This window comes from Lynx canadensis, chromosome E1 (assembly GCF_007474595.2).
Source record: "Lynx canadensis isolate LIC74 chromosome E1, mLynCan4.pri.v2, whole genome shotgun sequence".
In the NCBI taxonomy this organism is placed as follows: Eukaryota; Metazoa; Chordata; class Mammalia; order Carnivora; family Felidae; genus Lynx; species Lynx canadensis.
Genome location: NC_044316.2, coordinates 41,528,752 through 41,547,585, shown reverse-complemented (window position 1 = coordinate 41,547,585; position 18,834 = coordinate 41,528,752). Strand labels below are relative to the sequence as shown.

The following is an 18,834-nucleotide window of genomic DNA, read 5'->3' as shown; positions in this document are numbered from 1 at the left end:
TTTCCAGAAGAGGGGCCCAGGAAGATGTGGGATGGTACTGGGGAGACAGGTGGAGCCTGCAGTGGAGTGAGGTTAGATACCAGAGAAGGCTTTCTGACTGCTTGGAGTCGGGACCCCCAGAGCAGGGATCAAAACCTTTGCTCCTCTGTGCTAAGCAATGCTTTTGAGGGACCAGAGGGATGCCACGGCCGTGGGCTGAGCCGCAGAGGACAGAGCGGCCCTTCTTGGAGGTAGCAAAGCAGCAGAAACGGCCTGGATGTGCTGTGGTTGGGAGGAGGCCGTTCCCAGGATTCCTTCTCTGGCGCTGGGATCTCTCGCCGCTGGCCGGTCCAGTTCACGTTGTGCCCCACAGGCAGGGCTTTGATCGGGACAGGACCACAGAGTGACCTTGCAGCAGGCTGAAATGAGAGAGCTGAGGCCTCGCTCTGGCGGGGGTCTGAGCTTGGCGTAGCGCTAAGTATTTTGTATCATGCACTTTAGAAACATTCTGAGAAGTGGTCCCGAAATCTTCACCTAGACTGCCAGAGGGGTCGAGGATAGAAACAGATACCAGGAGCCATTAGTAACAGCCCTGACTAGCATCTCCTGAGATCTTCCCGGGCACAGCGCCAAGCTCCCCGGCGTGTCCTCCCCTGAGCCTAAGCGCTCTGGGAGGAAGGTACTAGTCTTACTCCCATTTCACAGATGCCCGCACGGAGCACCGAGAAGGTGCTCGGTGCCTTGCCCTGGGAAGTGGCGGAGCCTGACTTGAACCCTGGCATTCTCTTGCTCCAGAGCCCTGGCTCTTAACCATTATGTGATGTGTCTGCTTGCGTTACATGAGAAGCTGTGACGATTGCTAGGTGAGAGTCTTCCCCAGCTCGCACATGTGGAAATACCGTCTGAATTGTGGTAGAACCTGTTGAGCCTAAATTGGCCTCACTAGTCACGTAAGAGCACAGAAATAGATCATGGGAAACCGTCCTTGGTGGGGAGGAGTCATCGGCATCACGGGGAGGAGTGTGAAAGGCTGTTCCCTGCCTCCTTCCCAAAGGCCGAGGAAAGGACAAACCCCTTTTCCCATTCTCCGGAGGGACAGAACGAGGTCATTAGCCATTTAAGGAAGCTGCTGACTGCCCCGCGTGGAGAGGGAGCTCCTGAGGGTACGGGGTGCTGGTGGAAGGTGCCGCCCGCACGTTGCTCTCCGGTGGGGCCAGTTATCCAGGCTGGCTGGTGTGAAGGGCCCGGGATGCCCTGCATTGGAGCCAGGCTGTTTAGGTTAGTGTTCAGAGGGTGGGATTCCCTGCTACTTAGCCGGTGGAATCTTCTACACAGCGGCCTAAGAGGTTTGTGCAAAAGAGGGGGCCGAAACAAATGATCTCAAAGGCCTTTTTCCCCCCTTCCCCTCTTTTGATAGGGTAGCTCCTTAGATCCAGGGCGTATCTGCAGAGGCCTCATTCTTTTTTTTTTTTTTTTTTTTTTTTGGTCCTGTTTGTCCCAAACAGCTCAGCGCACCCCTCTCTCACGCTCTGTGTACCCTGGGTCCCTTCCTTCTCCCCTAGCCTTCTGTGGCTGGTGGCTCCTGGGAGCAGGGTCTTTTTAGAGCCCAGCGTTAAGCTTTTTAGGTCTGTTGGACGGGTCCGCTTGCTGTGCTGGCCCCTTCCATCTACATCTTCTCCGGGGGGAATGAAAGGTGCCATCTATCCGCTGCCAGGGTTTGGGTGACAGGTATTCTGGAGTTGGTGATTTCTCCATTTGAGGGCTTGGAGCCGGGGCATGGCTTGCAGTATGCTCAGAGCAGGAGGACAGCTTGGCCGTGCCCTGGAGCAACCAGATTTGTTTTTCGTTTTGAACCCTTGTTCCCAAAGTACCGCGAAAACCTGCTCCTCCTGTCCCAGAGCTCCTGCCCGCTCGGGGGCAGTGTCCCTCTTTGTCTGGACACTCCTTTTGGTCTAAGGCTGTGCTGGTGGCCGTCCCAGAAGTTGTCCCGTCAGCACCTGTACTATCTCCCCCTGAGGAGCCAGGCTATCTCTGCTTGCGCCGCCCGAACCATCTGCCGTGGGAGCCCCAACTGGGCTGCTGGGGTTCACGGAGAGGTGGGAGACCCAGATGGATGGGAGAGAAGTATCATCGTTAAGAGTTCGCCACTGCCCAGGTGTGCCTGTGAGCTAGGCAGGGTGGCCCCTTCTGAGCCAGCGCCTGGTATGCGTGGGGCCACTCTGATGGCTAGAAATACGCAGCCCGGCCCACTCACCTACCTGGGCTGGGGCTTCTCCACGGAGGCAGTGTGAGTCAGTCTTGCAGAAGGCCGAGGACAGGATGGTATTGCCACTTTTTCCTAAGGCCACCACTCCCAGGCAGAGGGGTCAGAATCCTTCAGGAGTAGAGTATGGAGCAGGGTAGACCTGGACCCTTCCAGCTTCCCTCTGTAGGAGAGATTACTGTGTGGGCTGTCTGGCTTCCACTCTGTTCTCTACAGCTCTCTGTCAGAAGGAGGCATGGGGGCTGGGGGAAGGACCCAGGGCCTTGCCCTCCCAACTGATCCCTCTCCTGGCCTTTCAGGGGGCTCCTTGCTAGCCAGAGTTCCCAGCCTTTCCTCTTAGGGAATATTCCACCCCACCCCCCTCTCTTCCCTTTCCAACGTCCTCCCACTTTCTTGGTCCACCAGGAGGCGGTCGAGAGCCTTCTCCTATCTCGACACACCCATTTCTCCCGCCAGGTGCTTGGTTCTAATGGCAGCCACCGCCACCTGCTCTGCTCGTGCCAAGCTGGCAGAGGGCACAAATCCTCTAGGGGGTGCAAGGCCAGCCGGGCTCTAGGTTTTGTGCCCAGCAGACTTCACCCAGGAGGTTCTGTGCCTCCCCCACATCCTTTCCCTGACTCCAGCTGCCCAGCCGTCACCCCTTCCATCATAGATGGAGCCAGGTTATGACCCGGCAGAGCCCTGGGGTGCTGCATTTTGTCGAGGCCCTCCCAGGGCCTGCAGGTTAACATTCTCTAGTTGGCTGTGCTTCCTGCTTGCATGGGAACAAGGCTGTTCCCGGAGCCCGTTGGCCGTCCTGCCACCTGCATACCAATGGGGCTGTGGCTCCCACTGCATTGGGGCCTAGCATCTCTGCTGTGGTGGCGGCTGCGTGGGAGCCCTGGTGGGAGATTCCCCTTGCCTGATCCCGTGCCCTCTCTGCAGGGCTCCTGCAAGGGAAGCCAGCACTGCTGGCTGTAGTTCCATCCCTAGCAGGGTTATCTGCTGGGAGCCAGGAGTGCTTGGACCCCTGCCCTTCCCTGGGCGGGCAGGCTGGCAGGCATCCGGCTCCTGCAGCCCCAGCAGCCCCAGCACCGCCGGGAGCAGCAGGTTGAAGCCTGTCCTCCTCTTGGCTGAGTGGTCAGAGTGCCACGGGCCAAGCCAGCCTCACTGAGGAATAGATAACTCTCCAGCCGGCTTGGGGCTTTGTTGAGCACTTCTAGCACTGGGGAGACCTGAGGCTGGCTGCTGATTCCTTGCTGTCACCCTGCTTTGCACCCTGGGTGGGGTCGGCCACCTCCAGAAAAGCCCTTTGCAGGGCCTTTCCGAGGGCGCTTCCTCCCGGTGCTGGGGCAGGACGTGGGTTGGGAGGGAAAGTGAGCGAGTGTGTGTGTGTCTGTGTATGGAACCCCACCCTCCTGGCCACATCTGGCCACTCCTGCACATGTGGCTCTGGCCTCGTGGCCACAGAGTCGTCAGTGTGGCTGGCGGGCAAACCGCAGAGGAATGTGCCTAGCAGTGCTGGGCGGAGAAGGGGCTGGTGGGGACCGAGATACTCTGCTCAGGCTTTACCGTCCCATCCCCACCTCCACTGGGTCCCAGGGGCCATATTCAGGCATAAGGGTGGTAGCGGGGCCTTAGCCTTCAGCAGGCTTTGCCCCTGCCTGGGTGACACTCATTCAGTATGGGTTCCCTGGAGAGATCCAGGCCCATGAGTTGCACAGGGTCTAGAAGCCTCTCTTAGCTCAGCCCTTAGTCCTCTCCCAGCTCCCTCTCCACTCCCGATGAGGATCGATGATGGGGGCCTGGGCAGACCCCTGCTTACGAGGGGAGGAGACCCTGGTAGCCACCAAGATGTTGGGGTCCTTCCTTCTCCAGGCCCTTCCTTGCCACAGGAAGGTCTTCCCAGCTCCCTGTGGCCTCCCTGGGCTGGAGTGAGGAAAGTGAGGGCTTTCTTTGGAGAATGAAATGGAAAAGAAACAAGGTGGGTCGGCCCTGCCTCTCTCACTTCCTCCTTCCTAGGCAGTGGGTAGCCTGCCTTCCCCTTCCTGCTGGAGGCTCTGTGGAGTGTGGGTTGGGCTTGGGGCTCCCTGCTGGTGTGGTGTTTGCCCAGTTGCCCTGGCAACCACGGGGCAGTGGTGGGGAGTGACATTCAGTGACCAGAGGGCAGTGTACAGGGATCAAGAGGTCGAGACCCATGCTTCCCATAAGCCCATTGGAACATTTGCCTCTCCCTGGGGCCCCCTCAGCCCATTGCCCACATGGGGGCCTGGACCCGAAGTCTTGGGACCCAGCAGACCGCTCCACCCCTTTCCCCTCCCCAGCGGGTTCTCCCTGAGACCAGAGTTCTGAGATCTCTGCCTGAGCTCCAGCCTCCGCCCCCCTTGCCATTACCCTTCTTCCTGTCTGATTCCCTTTTCCTTTCCTGTCTCCTCCTCCCACCTCCTCCCTGCGCCTGCCCGCCCATTCTCTCATTCCCCCTCCCCCCAGGCACAGCTGCTGTTTGGCTCACTCTATATATAGCGGCATTTTCGGGGTAATTACAATAAAACTGTTGAAAGGAGATAATCCAGCAAAGGAAGCAGAGTCTGACTCCCAGCCCCCTCCTGTCCCTGGTTTGGTGCAGCCCTGCACCCCCTTTCCCTGAGTCCTCCTGCTCCAACCCCCCCCCCCCCCATTCTTACAGCCTCTCCCTTGGGCCCCATCTTCCCTAGCTGGGTGTGGAGCAGAGAAAAGGGGAAAGGGTACGGGTGTCCTGAGGTCCCCACAGGCTTCTCCTGGGTTTCCCAAGCGCCCTGGCTGCCAGCCCCATCAGTTCTAGAACCAGCCTCTGTGCTTCAGTTTCTTTAGGTTTCTTGGCAGGGAATGTGCGATGCTGAGAGGTGGGGAGGAGGCATGGGAAGGATAGTGGTTAGAAGCATAGGGTTTGGATTCACATTCTGGTTCTTTGATCACCTGGCTGTGTGTGTTTGGTCATGTACTTAAACCTTTTTCTCTTTCGGGGCACCCGGGTGGCTCAGTTGGTTGAGCGGCCAACTTAGGCTCAGGTCACGATTTCACAGTTTGTGAGTTCGAGCTTCGCGTCAGGCTCTGTGCTGACAGCTCCGAGCCTGGAGCCTGCTTCGGATTCTGTGTCTCCCTCTCTCTCTGACCCTTCCCCGCTCATGCTCTGTGTCTCTCTGTCTCTCTCTCTCAAAAATAAATAAATATTAAAAAAAAATTTAAAAACCACAACAACCTATTTTCTTTCTCTTTTTAAGTTTATTTATTTATTTTGGGGGGTGGGGAGACAGAGACAGAGAGAGAATCCCAAGCAGGTTCCACACTCAGCGTGGAGCCCGAGTCGGGGCTTGATCTCCCGAACGGCGGGATCACGATCTGAGCTGAAATCAAGGGTCAGACGCTTAACCTAACCGACTGAGCCACCCAGGTGTTCCTGTACTTGAACCTTTCTAAAGCCCGGCTTTCTCGTTAGGAAAGTAACTCACGTAAGATGCCCAGTGGTGTTAACGATACGAGACAATGTATTAACGCGTTGAGCACTCACAATCTTCCAGGTGGCGTGCTTCACGCTTTTGCGTATTTTCTTATTGAAGTTCATGGCTTGGACCTCAATTACGGAAGAACACTGATTCTGTGGAGCAGAGGGCTTTGACTGCCTCCACCCTCCACCCCGCCTGCCGTCTATTCTCTTGGGTCTAGCGGGCCTGCCGGGGAGCTTTCTGGGCCCCCAGCATGGCTGCCACGGCCTAGTAGCGGTAGGATCGGGCTCACTGACGCCCGTCTCTTCTCCCTGCAGTGGAGGTGAAGCCGGTGCTGCCGGGAGCCATGCCCAGCTCCACGGGGGGCGGGGGTGGAGGCAGCCCCAGCCCCGCGGAGCTGCGGGGTGCCCTGGCGGGCCCTGTGGACCCCTCACTGAGGGAGCAGCAGCTGCAGCAGGAGCTCCTGGCACTCAAGCAGCAGCAGCAGCTGCAGAAGCAGCTCCTGTTCGCCGAGTTCCAGAAACAGCACGACCACCTGACGCGGCAGCATGAGGTCCAGCTGCAGAAGCACCTCAAGGTGAGCGAGGGGGGCGCGGGGGGGGGGGGGGGGGGCTGCCCAGACCTCCGACCCCCGCCCGGACCTGGCTCACCCCATCCCTCCTTCCCCCTGCCCCCCTCCCTGTGCCTCTGCAGCAGCAGCAGGAGATGCTGGCGGCCAAGAGGCAGCAGGAGCTGGAGCAGCAGCGGCAGCGGGAGCAGCAGCGGCAGGAAGAGCTGGAGAAGCAGCGGCTGGAGCAGCAGCTGCTCATCCTGCGAAACAAGGAGAAGAGCAAAGAGAGTAAGGCCTGGGGCCTCCCGCTCCTGCCGACCCCCCACCCCCCGCCCCCAAGCTGTGGGCCCCTGGCCCTGAGCACCCAGGTCAGCGGCGCCCTGTCCTGCAGGTGCCATCGCCAGCACTGAGGTGAAGCTGAGGCTCCAGGAATTCCTCTTGTCGAAGTCAAAGGAGCCCACGCCAGGCGGCCTCAACCATTCCCTCCCACAGCATCCCAAATGCTGGTAATGGCCCTGGGCGGGCATGGGTCACAGAGGTGCGTCCCCCCCCTCCCCCCCCCATCAGGGGCTGCCCGGTTGCAGGATGGCAGGGGGCTCCTGGCCGGAAGCCACATACAGGCCCTGCGATCTCCCTCGGGAGACGAGATTGCCACCCCTGGCTTCCCTCCTCGTTCCCCTCCCCAGATCCACTTCCTGTCCCTTCATGCAGTGGGTATTTCCTAAATGTGACTGCCACTAGGTGGCAGGCCCAGCTGGCTGGGTAATAACCTAGGTCTGTTTCCATCCCCACCCCACACCCCCCAGGGGAGCCCACCATGCTTCTTTGGACCAGAGTTCCCCTCCCCAGAGTGGCCCCCCTGGGACGCCTCCCTCCTACAAACTGCCTTTGCTTGGGCCCTATGACAGCCGCGATGACTTCCCCCTCCGCAAAACAGGTGAGCAGCGCCCAACCTGGCCTCCCAGAGTATGGCTCCTTGGAGGTAGGGGTGGGAGTGTGAAGGGGCCAGGCTGCAGGCGTGTGCGCATCCGTGTAGCTGTATCTGAGCCCTGCCTACCTTCTCCCTAGCCTCTGAACCCAACTTGAAAGTGCGTTCGAGGCTAAAGCAGAAGGTGGCTGAGCGGAGAAGCAGTCCCCTCCTGCGTCGCAAGGATGGGACAGTCATTAGCACCTTTAAGAAGAGAGCGGTTGAGATCACTGGTGCTGGGCCTGGAGGTAAGGGCTCCTCTTTTGTTCCTGTTCTGAGGTCCTGGGAGTGGGGGGTGGCTCTGAGCAAGCCCAGGTGACAGCCAGTTCTCCCATAGTGTCGTCCGTGTGTAACAGCGCACCAGGCTCCGGCCCCAGCTCTCCCAACAGCTCCCACAGCACCATTGCTGAGAATGGCTTTACTGGCTCAGTCCCCAACATCCCCACCGAGGTACAGGCCTGCTGAGGGCTGGGCGGGCGGGCCAGAGCTGCTCTGTTTCCCTTGGAAGAAGGAAGGCAGCTCCTTCCTGTCTGTCTTGCTGAGAGTACCCGGCAGGGACCTCTCCGCCCATGTGGACAGGCTAGAGGGACCTGTCGCCTCTAAGTGGGATTTGTCCCATGGGCCTCTGAAGGACTATGATCTCTCAGTACTGCCCAGGTGGGGCTTGGTGTGGGGAGCGGGGAGCGAGGCACCATTCAGAGCCCTCGGCCCCAGGTGGCCCCCCCCCTTTGCCTGCTCTCATGCCCGTCTCTCCCGACTGCTCCCTAGATGCTCCCCCAGCACCGGGCCCTCCCTCTGGACAGCTCCCCCAACCAGTTCAGCCTCTACACGTCTCCCTCTCTGCCCAACATCTCCCTAGGGCTGCAGGCCACAGTCACTGTCACCAACTCGCACCTCACGGTAAGTATGAGGCACACGCCCCATCCTCCCTCTGGTGTCTGGGATTGTGGTCCTGGGTGCCCCCAGCTGGGGTTTTTGTCCTCACAAGGCCCCGAAGGAGATCAGATGGCCTTCCTCAGAGTTGGGGGGTGGGAGGTGGGTGGGTGAGGGATGCCGATCCAAAGTTGGCGGGACTGGGGATGGTATGTGCCTCTCCTTCATTTCCGTCTCTCTTTCCCTCCCCCAGGCCTCCCCGAAGCTGTCAACGCAGCAGGAGGCCGAGAGGCAGGCCCTCCAGTCCCTGCGGCAGGGTGGCGCGCTGACGGGCAAGTTCATGAGCACATCCTCCATCCCCGGCTGCCTGCTGGGCGTGGCGCTGGAGGGTGACACCAGCCCCCACGGGCATGCCTCCCTGCTGCAGCACGTGCTGCTGCTGGAGCAGGCTCGGCAGCAAAGCACCCTCATCGCTGGTGAGTGGGGGCGGCAGCTGTGCGAGGGAGTGGGTGTCAGGCTCCTCCTCCGAGGGTGCGAGGCAACCACCAGGGAGTAGCCGGGGACACTCTTCAGCTCTACCACAGCTCCCCTCCATGGCATCGTTGATTTCTTCTGTATCGCGTTGCTCGGACATTATCGAGCACCTCCAGCCCGCCAGGTGCTGTTCTCGACGACGTCGATTGCTGCGATGTGCTCAGGTTCCAGAGCAGTGCCGTCCAGTAGAAATACAACACAAGCCACATGTGCAACTTAAAGTTTTCTAGAACCGCGTTAAAAATATATATAAAAAGAGGGGCGCCTGGCTGGCTCGATCAGCAGAGCATGTGACTCTTGATCTCGGGATTGTAAGTTTGAGTCCCGTGTTGGGTGTAGAGCTTACTTAAAATCTTTTTTTAATTTGAATTAAATTTCATTTCATTTCATTGTTTTAAAGTTTATTTTGTGAGAGAGAGAGAGAGGGAGAGCACACACACATGCACAGGTGTGCACGTGAGCTTGTGAGCAAGGGAGGGAGAAGGAGAGAGAGGGGGAGAGAGAATCCCAAGCAGGCTTCATGTTGTCAGTGCAGAGCCCAGTGAAGGGCTTGATCTCCCGAACCGTGAAATCGTGACCTGAGCCGAAATCAGGAGTTGGACACTTAACCAACTGAGCCATCCAGGTGCCCCAGAATCTTTTTATTTTTATTTTTCATTTTTTTTTTTTTTATTTTAGAGAGCACACAAGTGGGGCAGAGGGAGAGAGAGAGAGAGAGAGAGAGAGAGGGAGAGAATCTTTAAGCAGGCTTCATGCTTCGTGTAGAGCCTGACATGGGGCTTGATCCCATGACCCTGGGATCATGACCTGAGCTGAAATCAAGAGTTAGACCCTCAACTGACTGAGCCACCCAGGTACCCCAAAAATAAAAGCTTTAAAAAAATTGTGAAAGGAAACAGGTGAAATTAACTTTAATATATATACGTACACATACATATTTTTAAGATTTTATTTGTTTAGTTATCGTGCACACCCAGCGAGGGGCTTGAACTCACAACCCTGAGATCAAGAGTCTCACGCTCCTCTGACTGAACCAGCTGGGTGCCCCAACTTTGATATTTGTTTAATTCGCTAGGTCTGGAATATTACCATTTCAACATATAATCAATATAAAGGGTTACCTATGAGACCATTTACTTTGTGCTTCATACTGTTTTGGAAATCCAGTTGTGTATTTCATGTTTAGAGCCCATCTCAGCTCAGGCCACTTTTTTTTTTTTTTTTTTTTTTTAAATTTTTTTTTTTTTTTTTTTTTTCAACGTTTATTTATTTTTGGGACAGAGAGAGACAGAGCATGAACGGGGGAGGGGCAGAGAGAGAGGGAGACACAGAATCGGAAACAGGCTCCAGGCTCCGAGCCATCAGCCCAGAGCCCGACGCGGGGCTCGAACTCACGGACCGCGAGATCGTGACCTGGCTGAAGTCGGACGCTTAACCGACTGCGCCACCCAGGCGCCCCTCAGGCCACATTTTAAGTGCTCAGGAGTCGCATGTGGCTGCAACTGTGGGATTGGATGGCACGGCTTTGGGCAGTCAGACCATAAGCAGCCGGTGGCATCAGAAGAGGTTCTGCTTAAAAGACAAGTGATCCTGGCCCCCAGACTTCCCCACCTGATGGGATCCTTGTCTATGATCAGGGGGGTCTCGTTGCCGTTGGGGAAAGCTAGTCCTTGTTCAGCCATACTGAGGGCCTAAGACCGTATGTGCAGTCATAAGGGAATCAAAGAGAGAGAGTGGTGAATCCTGGATGGCTTGCGGGAGGCAGTGGCTCTGAGCTACAAAACTGTTGCATTGTGGGGAGGAGGAAGAAGGGGGCTCAGGTTTGGGGGCAGGGTGCCCCAGGCCCCTCCAAGGTTTCTCCTGATCATGTCGGTGGTGGTGTTCCAGGAGGGGGAGAACCTCGGGGTAGAGGGGGGCAGCCCGGAGCCCCGACAGTGATGGTTACTCGCCTTTCCCCACTGCACAGTGCCACTCCACGGGCAGTCCCCGCTGGTGACAGGTGAACGTGTGGCCACCAGCATGCGGACAGTGGGCAAGCTCCCGCGGCACCGGCCCTTGAGCCGCACTCAGTCCTCCCCGCTACCCCAGAGCCCCCAGGCCCTGCAGCAGCTGGTCATGCAGCAGCAGCACCAGCAGTTCCTGGAGAAACAGAAGCAACAGCAGCTGCAGCTGGGCAAGGTGAGCTGGGGGAGGCGAATGGCCAGGGCTGTGCTGGGGGCAGGACACTGGACGGCACCGGGCTGGCAGGCAGGGAGCGGGGGCTGACGCCCGGGGCCACTCCCCACGCCGTATCTGCTCCGAATTGCCACCTTGCCTCTTGCGGAAGCTCTGTACCGGCAGGGCGGCTACCAGGGAGAAGCAAGGGGAGGACGGACCCTCCTGAGCCACGGGCCGCACGGTTGCTCCCCCTCCCAGCCGGCATGTCCCTTTGCTCTGCTCCCAGATCCTCACCAAGACTGGGGAGCTGCCACGGCAGCCCACCACCCACCCCGAGGAGACAGAGGAGGAGCTGACTGAGCAGCAGGAGGCCTTGCTTGGGGAGGGGGCCCTGACCATCCCCCGGGAAGGCTCCACGGAGAGTGAGAGTACGCAGGAAGACCTGGAGGAGGAGGAAGAGGAGGAGGAGGAGGAGGAGGAAGAGGAGGAGGAGGACTGCATCCAGGTCAAGGACGAGGAGGGCGAGAGCGGCACCGAGGAGGGGCCCGACTCGGAGGAGTCCAGTGCTGGTTACAAGAAGGTGCTCCCTCCACCCCGGCCCTTGATCGCCACCCCTCTGTCCCCTGCAGCCCCTTCCCATCTTTGCCTTTCCCTCTCCCTGGTCTGCGCTTCCCAGGCTTTCTGAAGAGAGCCAAAGCAGAGTGGGAAAGAGACAGGGGCTATGGAAGGGGGCGCTGCTTGTGTTGGTCTCAGAGCCATCTGTGCCCCAGTCTGCCAGCCCCTCCCTGTGTCTGTGTCTGCCCTTGCCACAGGCTGCTTGTGTGTGTGTGTGTGTGTGCGCGCGCGCGTGCGCGCGCGCACATGGCCTGTGTATCTGCGTTTCTGCTTGCGTAGGGCCGGTTGCGCATTGGTCTCTGCGAGCATGCGCGTGTGTACACACACACCCCCGCTGTTACTACAGTCCCCCTGCACCTAGAACGCACTCCATTCATTGCGGACACAGCCGAGCCCTCCGGGCCTGACTCATCCTGCCCCCTCCCACGCCCCCGTCCCTCCCAGCCTCTTACCTCAATGCTACTCTGGCGTGACTCATCCCTTCCCCCCACCCCCCTATCTCCTGGGAGGTGGAGATGGTGAAGGCTGGAGTGCCTCCTGTCCCTGGTGGGAGGAGATGGGGGAAGGGGGAGGTTTGGAAGAAAAGGACTGGAACGGGGGCCCCTTTGGAGGGCCCGGGACATTTGCCCTCGCTTGCGTCTCACGCTCCCTCCCACTCTCCTCTTGCCCAGGTGTTCTCAGATGCCCAGCAGCTGCAGCCCCTTCAGGTGTATCAGGCACCCCTCAGCCTGGCCACTGTGCCCCACCAGGCCCTGGGCCGCACCCAGTCCTCACCTGCTGCCCCTGGGGGCATGAAGAGCCCCCCAGACCAGCCCACCAAGCACCTCTTCACCACAGGTGAGCCCCACCCCCGCCAGCTGTCCTTCCACCGTGTGCCAGGGTGCCTGTGCATCGTGTCTAGCCTCGTGCGACCCGCTGAGGGACCACCTGTTTTTCGCACCATGGCCACATAAGCCCTTGGGGCCCTGGGTGAAGAGAGCTCACTGTCTCAGTTGGTCCCTGCCCTTCTAGCTTCCTGTCCTCCTCCCTGTGGGGTCAAAAGTGAGGCCTCAGTCCATTCCAGAAAGCTTTCCCACATGAAGCTGCCCTATGCTGGGCTCTGAGGGGGCACAGTTGCCTGGGGATGGTCCTGCCTCACCAGTGGGGTGTGGGGGGCTGGGGGAACGGCACACGGGCTGTGACAGAGGGGGGAAAGGTGGATGTGCCCTGAAGGGAGTAGAGTGTTGAGAGCATGATGTGCAGAAATCAAAACCAGTGGGGGGGGGGGGGGCCTGGGTGGCTCAGTCAGTTAAGCGTCTGACTCTTGATTTCAGCTCAGGTCTATGATCTCAGCTGAGATCCAGCCCCGCGTCAGACTGTGCGCTGACCGCGCAGAGCCTGCTTGGGATTCTCTCCCTCTGTCTCTCTTCTCTCCAAATAAATACATAAACATTCAGGGGCAGGCTGGTTGAGGCTTGAGGAGCGGTGGGGGGGCTTTTGACGGTGGTAATGGGAGAAAGGAACCGCAGGAGGAGAGAAGAGGGGCCGGTGTGTGGGAAGGTGGCTGGGGGTGGCCGGGGTGGCCGTGGGGAGGTACTGGGGCCAGGGCTGACTGGGGAGAGCTTGGTGAGCTCTGCCGGGGATGGCAGTGGCTAGGCTGCCGTGGCCCAGAGCGGTGCTGGCTGACGGGTATGTCTCCGGTCCAGGTGTGGTCTACGACACGTTCATGCTGAAGCATCAGTGCATGTGCGGGAACACACACGTGCACCCTGAGCATGCCGGCCGGATCCAGAGCATCTGGTCTCGGCTGCAGGAGACAGGCCTGCTTAGCAAGTGTGAGGTGAGGGAGCCTCTCCTTCTTCCAGCTCCCTGCCCCCACCCCCGCCGCCCAAACCCAGCCAAGGCCTTTGTGTCTCTGTGTCCATGAGGCCTCTCTCTGTGTCTTCCTCATTTTTCTTTCAACCCCTGACCTCAGGGTCAGTCCCTTCGGCCACCTCTCGGTTCCATCCCTCATAGCACATTTTGCCGAGCGGGGGTGGTCCCGGACTGGGGTACGTGGGGGGCCAGGGCATACAGTAAAACCTGGGATTGTGAGGAACTTGTTCTGCGAGTGTTCCACAAGACGCCTCTAATCAATTTGAACTTGATAAACAAGCGATGTCTTGCAATACGAGTGGTACGGGACGCCGAACGTCACATGATCACCACTGAGCCAATGGTTCTTGAAATTCGCTTTGATATACAAGTGCTTTGGATTATAAGCATGTTTCCGGAACAAAGTATGTTCCCAAAGCAAGGTCTTACTGTACTCTCTCAAAATCCTTTGGATCTCTTAAGGCCAGAAAGCAGCTTCATGTGTCCCGGGTGGTAGGACAGAGAGAGGGTCTGGGCACCAGAGAGAGCTGGGCCTTCAGTGCATCCCCTCACTGGCCTCTTCTGCGCTCCCCGTACAGCGGATCCGGGGTCGCAAAGCCACACTGGACGAGATCCAGACGGTGCACTCCGAATACCACACCCTGCTCTATGGGACCAGCCCCCTCAACCGACAGAAGCTTGACAGCAAGAAGCTGCTTGGTGAGCCAGCAGGCATGGGGCAGGCTGTGTGCGCTGCCCTGGGGGATAGGGAGCTGTCAGCGTAGACAAGTGGGTCCCAGTGGGCACAGATCATACCCTTGGCCGAGGTGGCACAGCCGCCACATTGCACACCTCCAGGGGGTGCCATTCACATAGACCACCGTGTGGGTGGGGTGCATTGCAGGAGGGTGGAGGGTGGCAGGTCAGGCTTAGTGATGGGGGAGGGCTTTGCTCGTCTCCCTAATCGATCCATGCCCCTTTTTCCCTGCCTTCTGCCCCAGAGGTAAGGTGTTCCCGCCTGAGGACAGGGGACAGACCTCTCCCAACTGGCGTGGGGTGCAGAGGCCTGTTCTGTGCTTGGGTCTGGCCTTCTTTTTTTGGTGCTGGAGCTCACTGCCCTCTGGAGGCCCCAGCCTGTAGCCTTGGCATTTGAGGCAACTTCCAGAGTAGCTTTGTCCCTCTTCCTTGCAGGCCCCATCAGCCAGAAGATGTATGCCATGCTGCCTTGTGGGGGCATTGGGGTAAGTAGGGCACCTGCCAGTAGGGATGGATGGGCGGCACTCCCAGCTCTTGCCCCCCACCCCCCTTTCCCGCCCACCATGGCCGCTGGCCCACTGTCCAGGTGCCCACCCCCATTCTTGCCCTCCCCCTGCAGGGGGCACGCTGAAGCCTGCTCTCCTGCCCCCGCAGGTGGACAGTGACACTGTGTGGAACGAGATGCACTCCTCCAGTGCTGTGCGCATGGCAGTGGGCTGCCTGGTAGAGCTGGCTTTCAAGGTGGCAGCAGGAGAGCTCAAGGTGAGTGTGTGCCTGGGGCCTCGGCATCACGTGGCCTGGTCCTGCATCCTCAGGGGTAGAGGACGGGGGCAGCCTTGGCTTTCCCCTGAGCAAGCAGGCAACCTGAACTCTCAGGTGCCAGAGTGGGGGGGAGGTGATGGCTCCCGGGCCAGCCGGGGGGGGGGGGGGTGAGTGGTAAAGAGGGACTGGCAAAGAGGCACTAATATCTGATGCTCTCGTGGGTCTCTTGAGATCAGAGGTGGTGTCTACTTGCCCACGTGGCCTGCGGCTGTGTTCTTAGTGTGTGGGATACATGTTTTTGACCTGTGTTCTCTTCCCTGCCTGGTTTGTGTTTCTCTCCTCTGCGTCCACCCCTTCTGTGGCCACCTTGCCTGTCTATCTGTCGTCCCCGTCCCCCTGTCTGCACCTCTTCAGAATGGATTTGCCATCATCCGGCCCCCAGGACACCACGCAGAGGAATCCACAGCCATGTGAGTGCCACACCCGCCCTGCCCTAGACCCGCTGCCCTCCTCCCTTCCTGTCTCCCTCTCAGCTGAGCTGATGTGTATCTTTTGCTCATGCAGCAAACAATCTGCTAAAGCTGACCTCCCCCATCCTTTTCTCCCCCCACCCACCAGGGGATTCTGCTTCTTCAACTCTGTAGCCATCACAGCCAAACTCCTACAGCAGAAGCTGAACGTGGGCAAGGTTCTCATCGTGGACTGGGTAGGCAGGGGGCTGGTGGGACCAGGGTCAGCCTTCAGGAAGGCACCCCCCCCCCCCAACACTGCCACCTATTCCTTAGGTGCCCACACTGCTGCTGGGCCTGATGACTTCCCTTGTATCTTCCTGCTGGAGCATCAGCCCAGCCCTCCCATTCCCATGGGCCTCCCTCCTTGCTAAGAGAGACTCAAAAGTGGCCTGAGCCCCAGTCCACCTTGGCCCCGACCTTGTAGCCTCAAGCAACCAAGATTTTCTACCGTGAGCAGTGTAGACTGTTGCCACCGTTGCTAGAGGTACTCTTGACTGGGGTTGGCTGTGTGCCAGGACACACGGTACTGCTTGTGGTTCGTATCGAGTGGTAGGAGTTAGGATGTGCATTTCTATAAATGGAGAGACACTGAGCTGTTGGGTGAAATAGCCGACCAAAGTCACAGAGTTTGGGATGTTGGCACTGTGCTTCGGATGAGACCTTTTGGCCCCAGCACTTCTGCTCTTGCTCCTGGGCGCCACTTCTCAAACCCCGCCTCTCACGGCAGAGGGAAAGGCACCCGCCACTGCCCATAACTGGGAAGTAGCCAGGAGCAGTGCTCATCAAAGATGAGGACTCTTTGAAGCCCAACTTTGGCTTAAAAACTCAACGTAAGTTGGGTCCTTCGGAGTGTATCTGCTTTCGGTTCCTTACTAGCCTTAAGGTTTCCCTCCACGCTGTTGAGGACAATGGTGCAGGGCGACCCGCCGTATTCGTCCCACGGCTTTGTATCTCTTCTGTACCGTGCCATGTTCTGGCCCACAGACCCTGGGTAGAGAAGTGTGGGGCGATACTGTTGCGGACAGAACACGCTGCCTCGCACCCCCAGAGTTCACCATAGGGTGGAGGTGGGGAGCAAGTGGAATTTTGACCGTTGGGCCCGAGACTGGGCCTTCTTTCTGACGCTCCCACCTCTGCCGTCTAGGACATTCACCACGGCAATGGCACCCAACAAGCGTTTTACAATGACCCGTCTGTGCTCTACATCTCCCTGCATCGCTATGACAACGGGAACTTCTTTCCAGGCTCTGGGGCTCCTGAAGAGGTACAATTCCTGGATTCAATCAAATATGGGGCCCCTTGGGGAGGTAGCAGAATGGGACCTAGCAGGGAGCCAGGGAGGCCTGTGGTGGTGCTGATATCCAGGGAGTCGGGGCTTCTAGCGGGAGGACCACGCAGGCCAACTGTCCCTCCACCAAGAGCAGCATGAGTGGAGTAAGGGCTGGAATCAGGGCTGAGGGCGGGGCTGATGTCTGGGATCCCCAGGCAGTGAGAATAACCCCTCCCCACCACGCTGCCAGGTTGGCGGAGGGCCAGGTGTGGGGTACAATGTGAACGTGGCATGGACGGGAGGTGTGGATCCCCCCATCGGAGATGTGGAGTACCTAACGGCCTTCAGGTGGGCACTGAGAAGGGCCAAGGGCAGGGTGGGAGCCCCCTGGGCCCTGCCATGGGAGGGGCAGAAGGCACTCAGGTTGGTGTGGGTGAGGGGTCTTGTCTCGGGGGGGAACACAGAGTGAGGGGAGGCCTGGCCTAGCCACCTGCCAGGGTCAGCTTGGGCCCTCCCTTTGCAGGACAGTGGTGATGCCCATTGCCCACGAGTTCTCACCTGACGTGGTCCTGGTCTCTGCCGGGTTTGATGCTGTTGAGGGACACCTGTCTCCACTGGGTGGCTACTCTGTCACCGCCAGATGTGAGCTGCTGGGGGATTGAGGGAGGGCGTGGAGCAGGAATAGACTGGCATTGCGGAGGTGGGGAGGAGGAAAGCGGAGGGGCAGGTCCAAGACGTGGAATCATCTTGGAGGGGCTTCCCACTCCCTCTGCCAACCTTGGCCTTGGGGTGGGGGGCAGGCATGTGGATGTGGGGTAGCAGAGGGTAGATCTCCTCCCAGAGCCATAGGGGTGGGACTTGTTGATCCCCATGTTTCGGTGGTGCTCCTTATGACGTAATTGGAATTTCTTTTAGCCCACTCGTTCTGTTGTGTCTTTATTTATTAAGATTTTTAAAAAGTTTATTTATTTAAGCAATCTCTACACCCAATGTGGGTCTCAAACTCACGACCCTGAGATCAAGAGCCGCATGCTCCACCGACTGAGCCAGTCAGGCTCCCCTGTTCTCTTTTGCCTTTAACGGAGCATTTAGTCCGTTGACGTTGAATTTTATCGCGGATATAGATCTGGGTTTAAATCTACTATTTTATTTTGTACTGTTTGTTCCGCCTCTCACGTTGCTTTTTCTCTCCTTTCTTATCTTCTCTTGAATTTTTTTTTTTTTCCAAACCATTTTGGTTTCCTCACTTCGCCCATCCCTAAAGGTTTTGGCCACTTAACCAGGCAGCTGATGACGCTGGCAGGGGGCCGGGTGGTGCTGGCCCTGGAGGGAGGCCACGACTTGACCGCCATCTGTGATGCCTCTGAGGCCTGTGTCTCAGCCCTGCTCAGCGTGGAGGTAAGGGATGCAGGGAGGCACTGGGGGAAGTGGACTAGTAAGCCAGGGGGTGAGGGCCCAGGGAGAGGCCAGTAAGGGAGGGCCCCTTTCCTGATTAAGCAGCACTGAGCGCCCTTGGGAAGGTTTTCCTGGGTTCCAAAGACACCCGGTGGCTAGGGAGGGCTTTCTGACTCAGGGTTCCTCCTGGGTTCCTCAGGGTTCCTTTCTGCTGTTTACCCTTGTCACGGGAGATGGTTGGGGCTGAATGGGGTGCTCAGAGGGCCAGGCACCGCCACCCACTCCCCACCATAAGCCGTACGCCTTCTCTTCTTTCCCCTGCCAGCTGCAGCCCTTGGACGAGGCAGTCTTGCAACAAAAGCCCAACATCAACGCAGTGGCCACGCTAGAGAAAGTCATCGAGATCCAGAGTGCGTGGGGACAAGGCAGAGAGGCTCAGACCTCGGCTTGCCAAAGGGGCAGAAGCTTGTGGGCCTGCCAGGGCTGGGGATGTAGTATGCTTTCTGTCCTCCCTGATCCCCGTCTACCCCTCGTCCACAGGCAAACACTGGAGCTGCGTACAGAGGTTCGCTGCTGGTCTAGGCCGTTCCCTGCGGGAGGCCCAGGCAGGGGAGACGGAGGAGGCTGAGACTGTGAGCGCCATGGCCTTGCTGTCGGTGGGGGCCGAGCAGGCCCAGGCTGCTGCAGCCCGGGAGCACAGCCCCAGGTAAGGTTCCTCCTGACCTCTGCCCTCACCCAAGCTGGTGCCCCCACCTCAATGCCCCTCCCTGTGCTTGTTCCCACAGGCCGGCAGAGGAGCCCATGGAACAGGAGCCTGCCCTGTGACACCCTGGCCCCCGTCCCTCTGGGCTTCATCATTGTGATTTTGTTTATTTTTTCTATTAAAAACAAAAAGTCACACATTCAA

General features: G+C 58.6%; 1 protein-coding gene across 5 annotated transcripts in view; it reads left to right on the top strand.

The window, feature by feature from the left end:
• HDAC5 (histone deacetylase 5) overlaps positions 1–18,834 on the top strand; it is a 37,333-nt gene extending 18,499 nt beyond the window's left edge. For 4 of the 5 annotated variants that reach the window (XM_030297006.1, XM_030297004.1, XM_030297002.1 and 1 more), the window contains 24 exons: positions 6,021–6,280; positions 6,397–6,541; positions 6,645–6,759; positions 7,060–7,190; positions 7,322–7,468; positions 7,558–7,670; positions 7,989–8,120; positions 8,347–8,569; positions 10,594–10,805; positions 11,071–11,364; positions 12,071–12,236; positions 13,085–13,218; positions 13,832–13,952; positions 14,424–14,473; positions 14,643–14,750; positions 15,165–15,220; positions 15,369–15,456; positions 16,407–16,526; positions 16,783–16,880; positions 17,056–17,174; positions 17,797–17,930; positions 18,253–18,337; positions 18,468–18,633; positions 18,713–18,834. In XM_030297006.1, coding sequence (XP_030152866.1) covers positions 6,021–6,280; positions 6,397–6,541; positions 6,645–6,759; positions 7,060–7,190; positions 7,322–7,468; positions 7,558–7,670; positions 7,989–8,120; positions 8,347–8,569; positions 10,594–10,805; positions 11,071–11,364; positions 12,071–12,236; positions 13,085–13,218; positions 13,832–13,952; positions 14,424–14,473; positions 14,643–14,750; positions 15,165–15,220; positions 15,369–15,456; positions 16,407–16,526; positions 16,783–16,880; positions 17,056–17,174; positions 17,797–17,930; positions 18,253–18,337; positions 18,468–18,633; positions 18,713–18,752 — 3,257 coding nt within the window. In that variant the 3' untranslated portion in view covers positions 18,753–18,834. The remainder of the gene's footprint in view (positions 1–6,020; positions 6,281–6,396; positions 6,542–6,644; positions 6,760–7,059; positions 7,191–7,321; positions 7,469–7,557; positions 7,671–7,988; positions 8,121–8,346; positions 8,570–10,593; positions 10,806–11,070; positions 11,365–12,070; positions 12,237–13,084; positions 13,219–13,831; positions 13,953–14,423; positions 14,474–14,642; positions 14,751–15,164; positions 15,221–15,368; positions 15,457–16,406; positions 16,527–16,782; positions 16,881–17,055; positions 17,175–17,796; positions 17,931–18,252; positions 18,338–18,467; positions 18,634–18,712) is intronic. The other variant, XM_030297003.1, reaches the window with a different exon arrangement.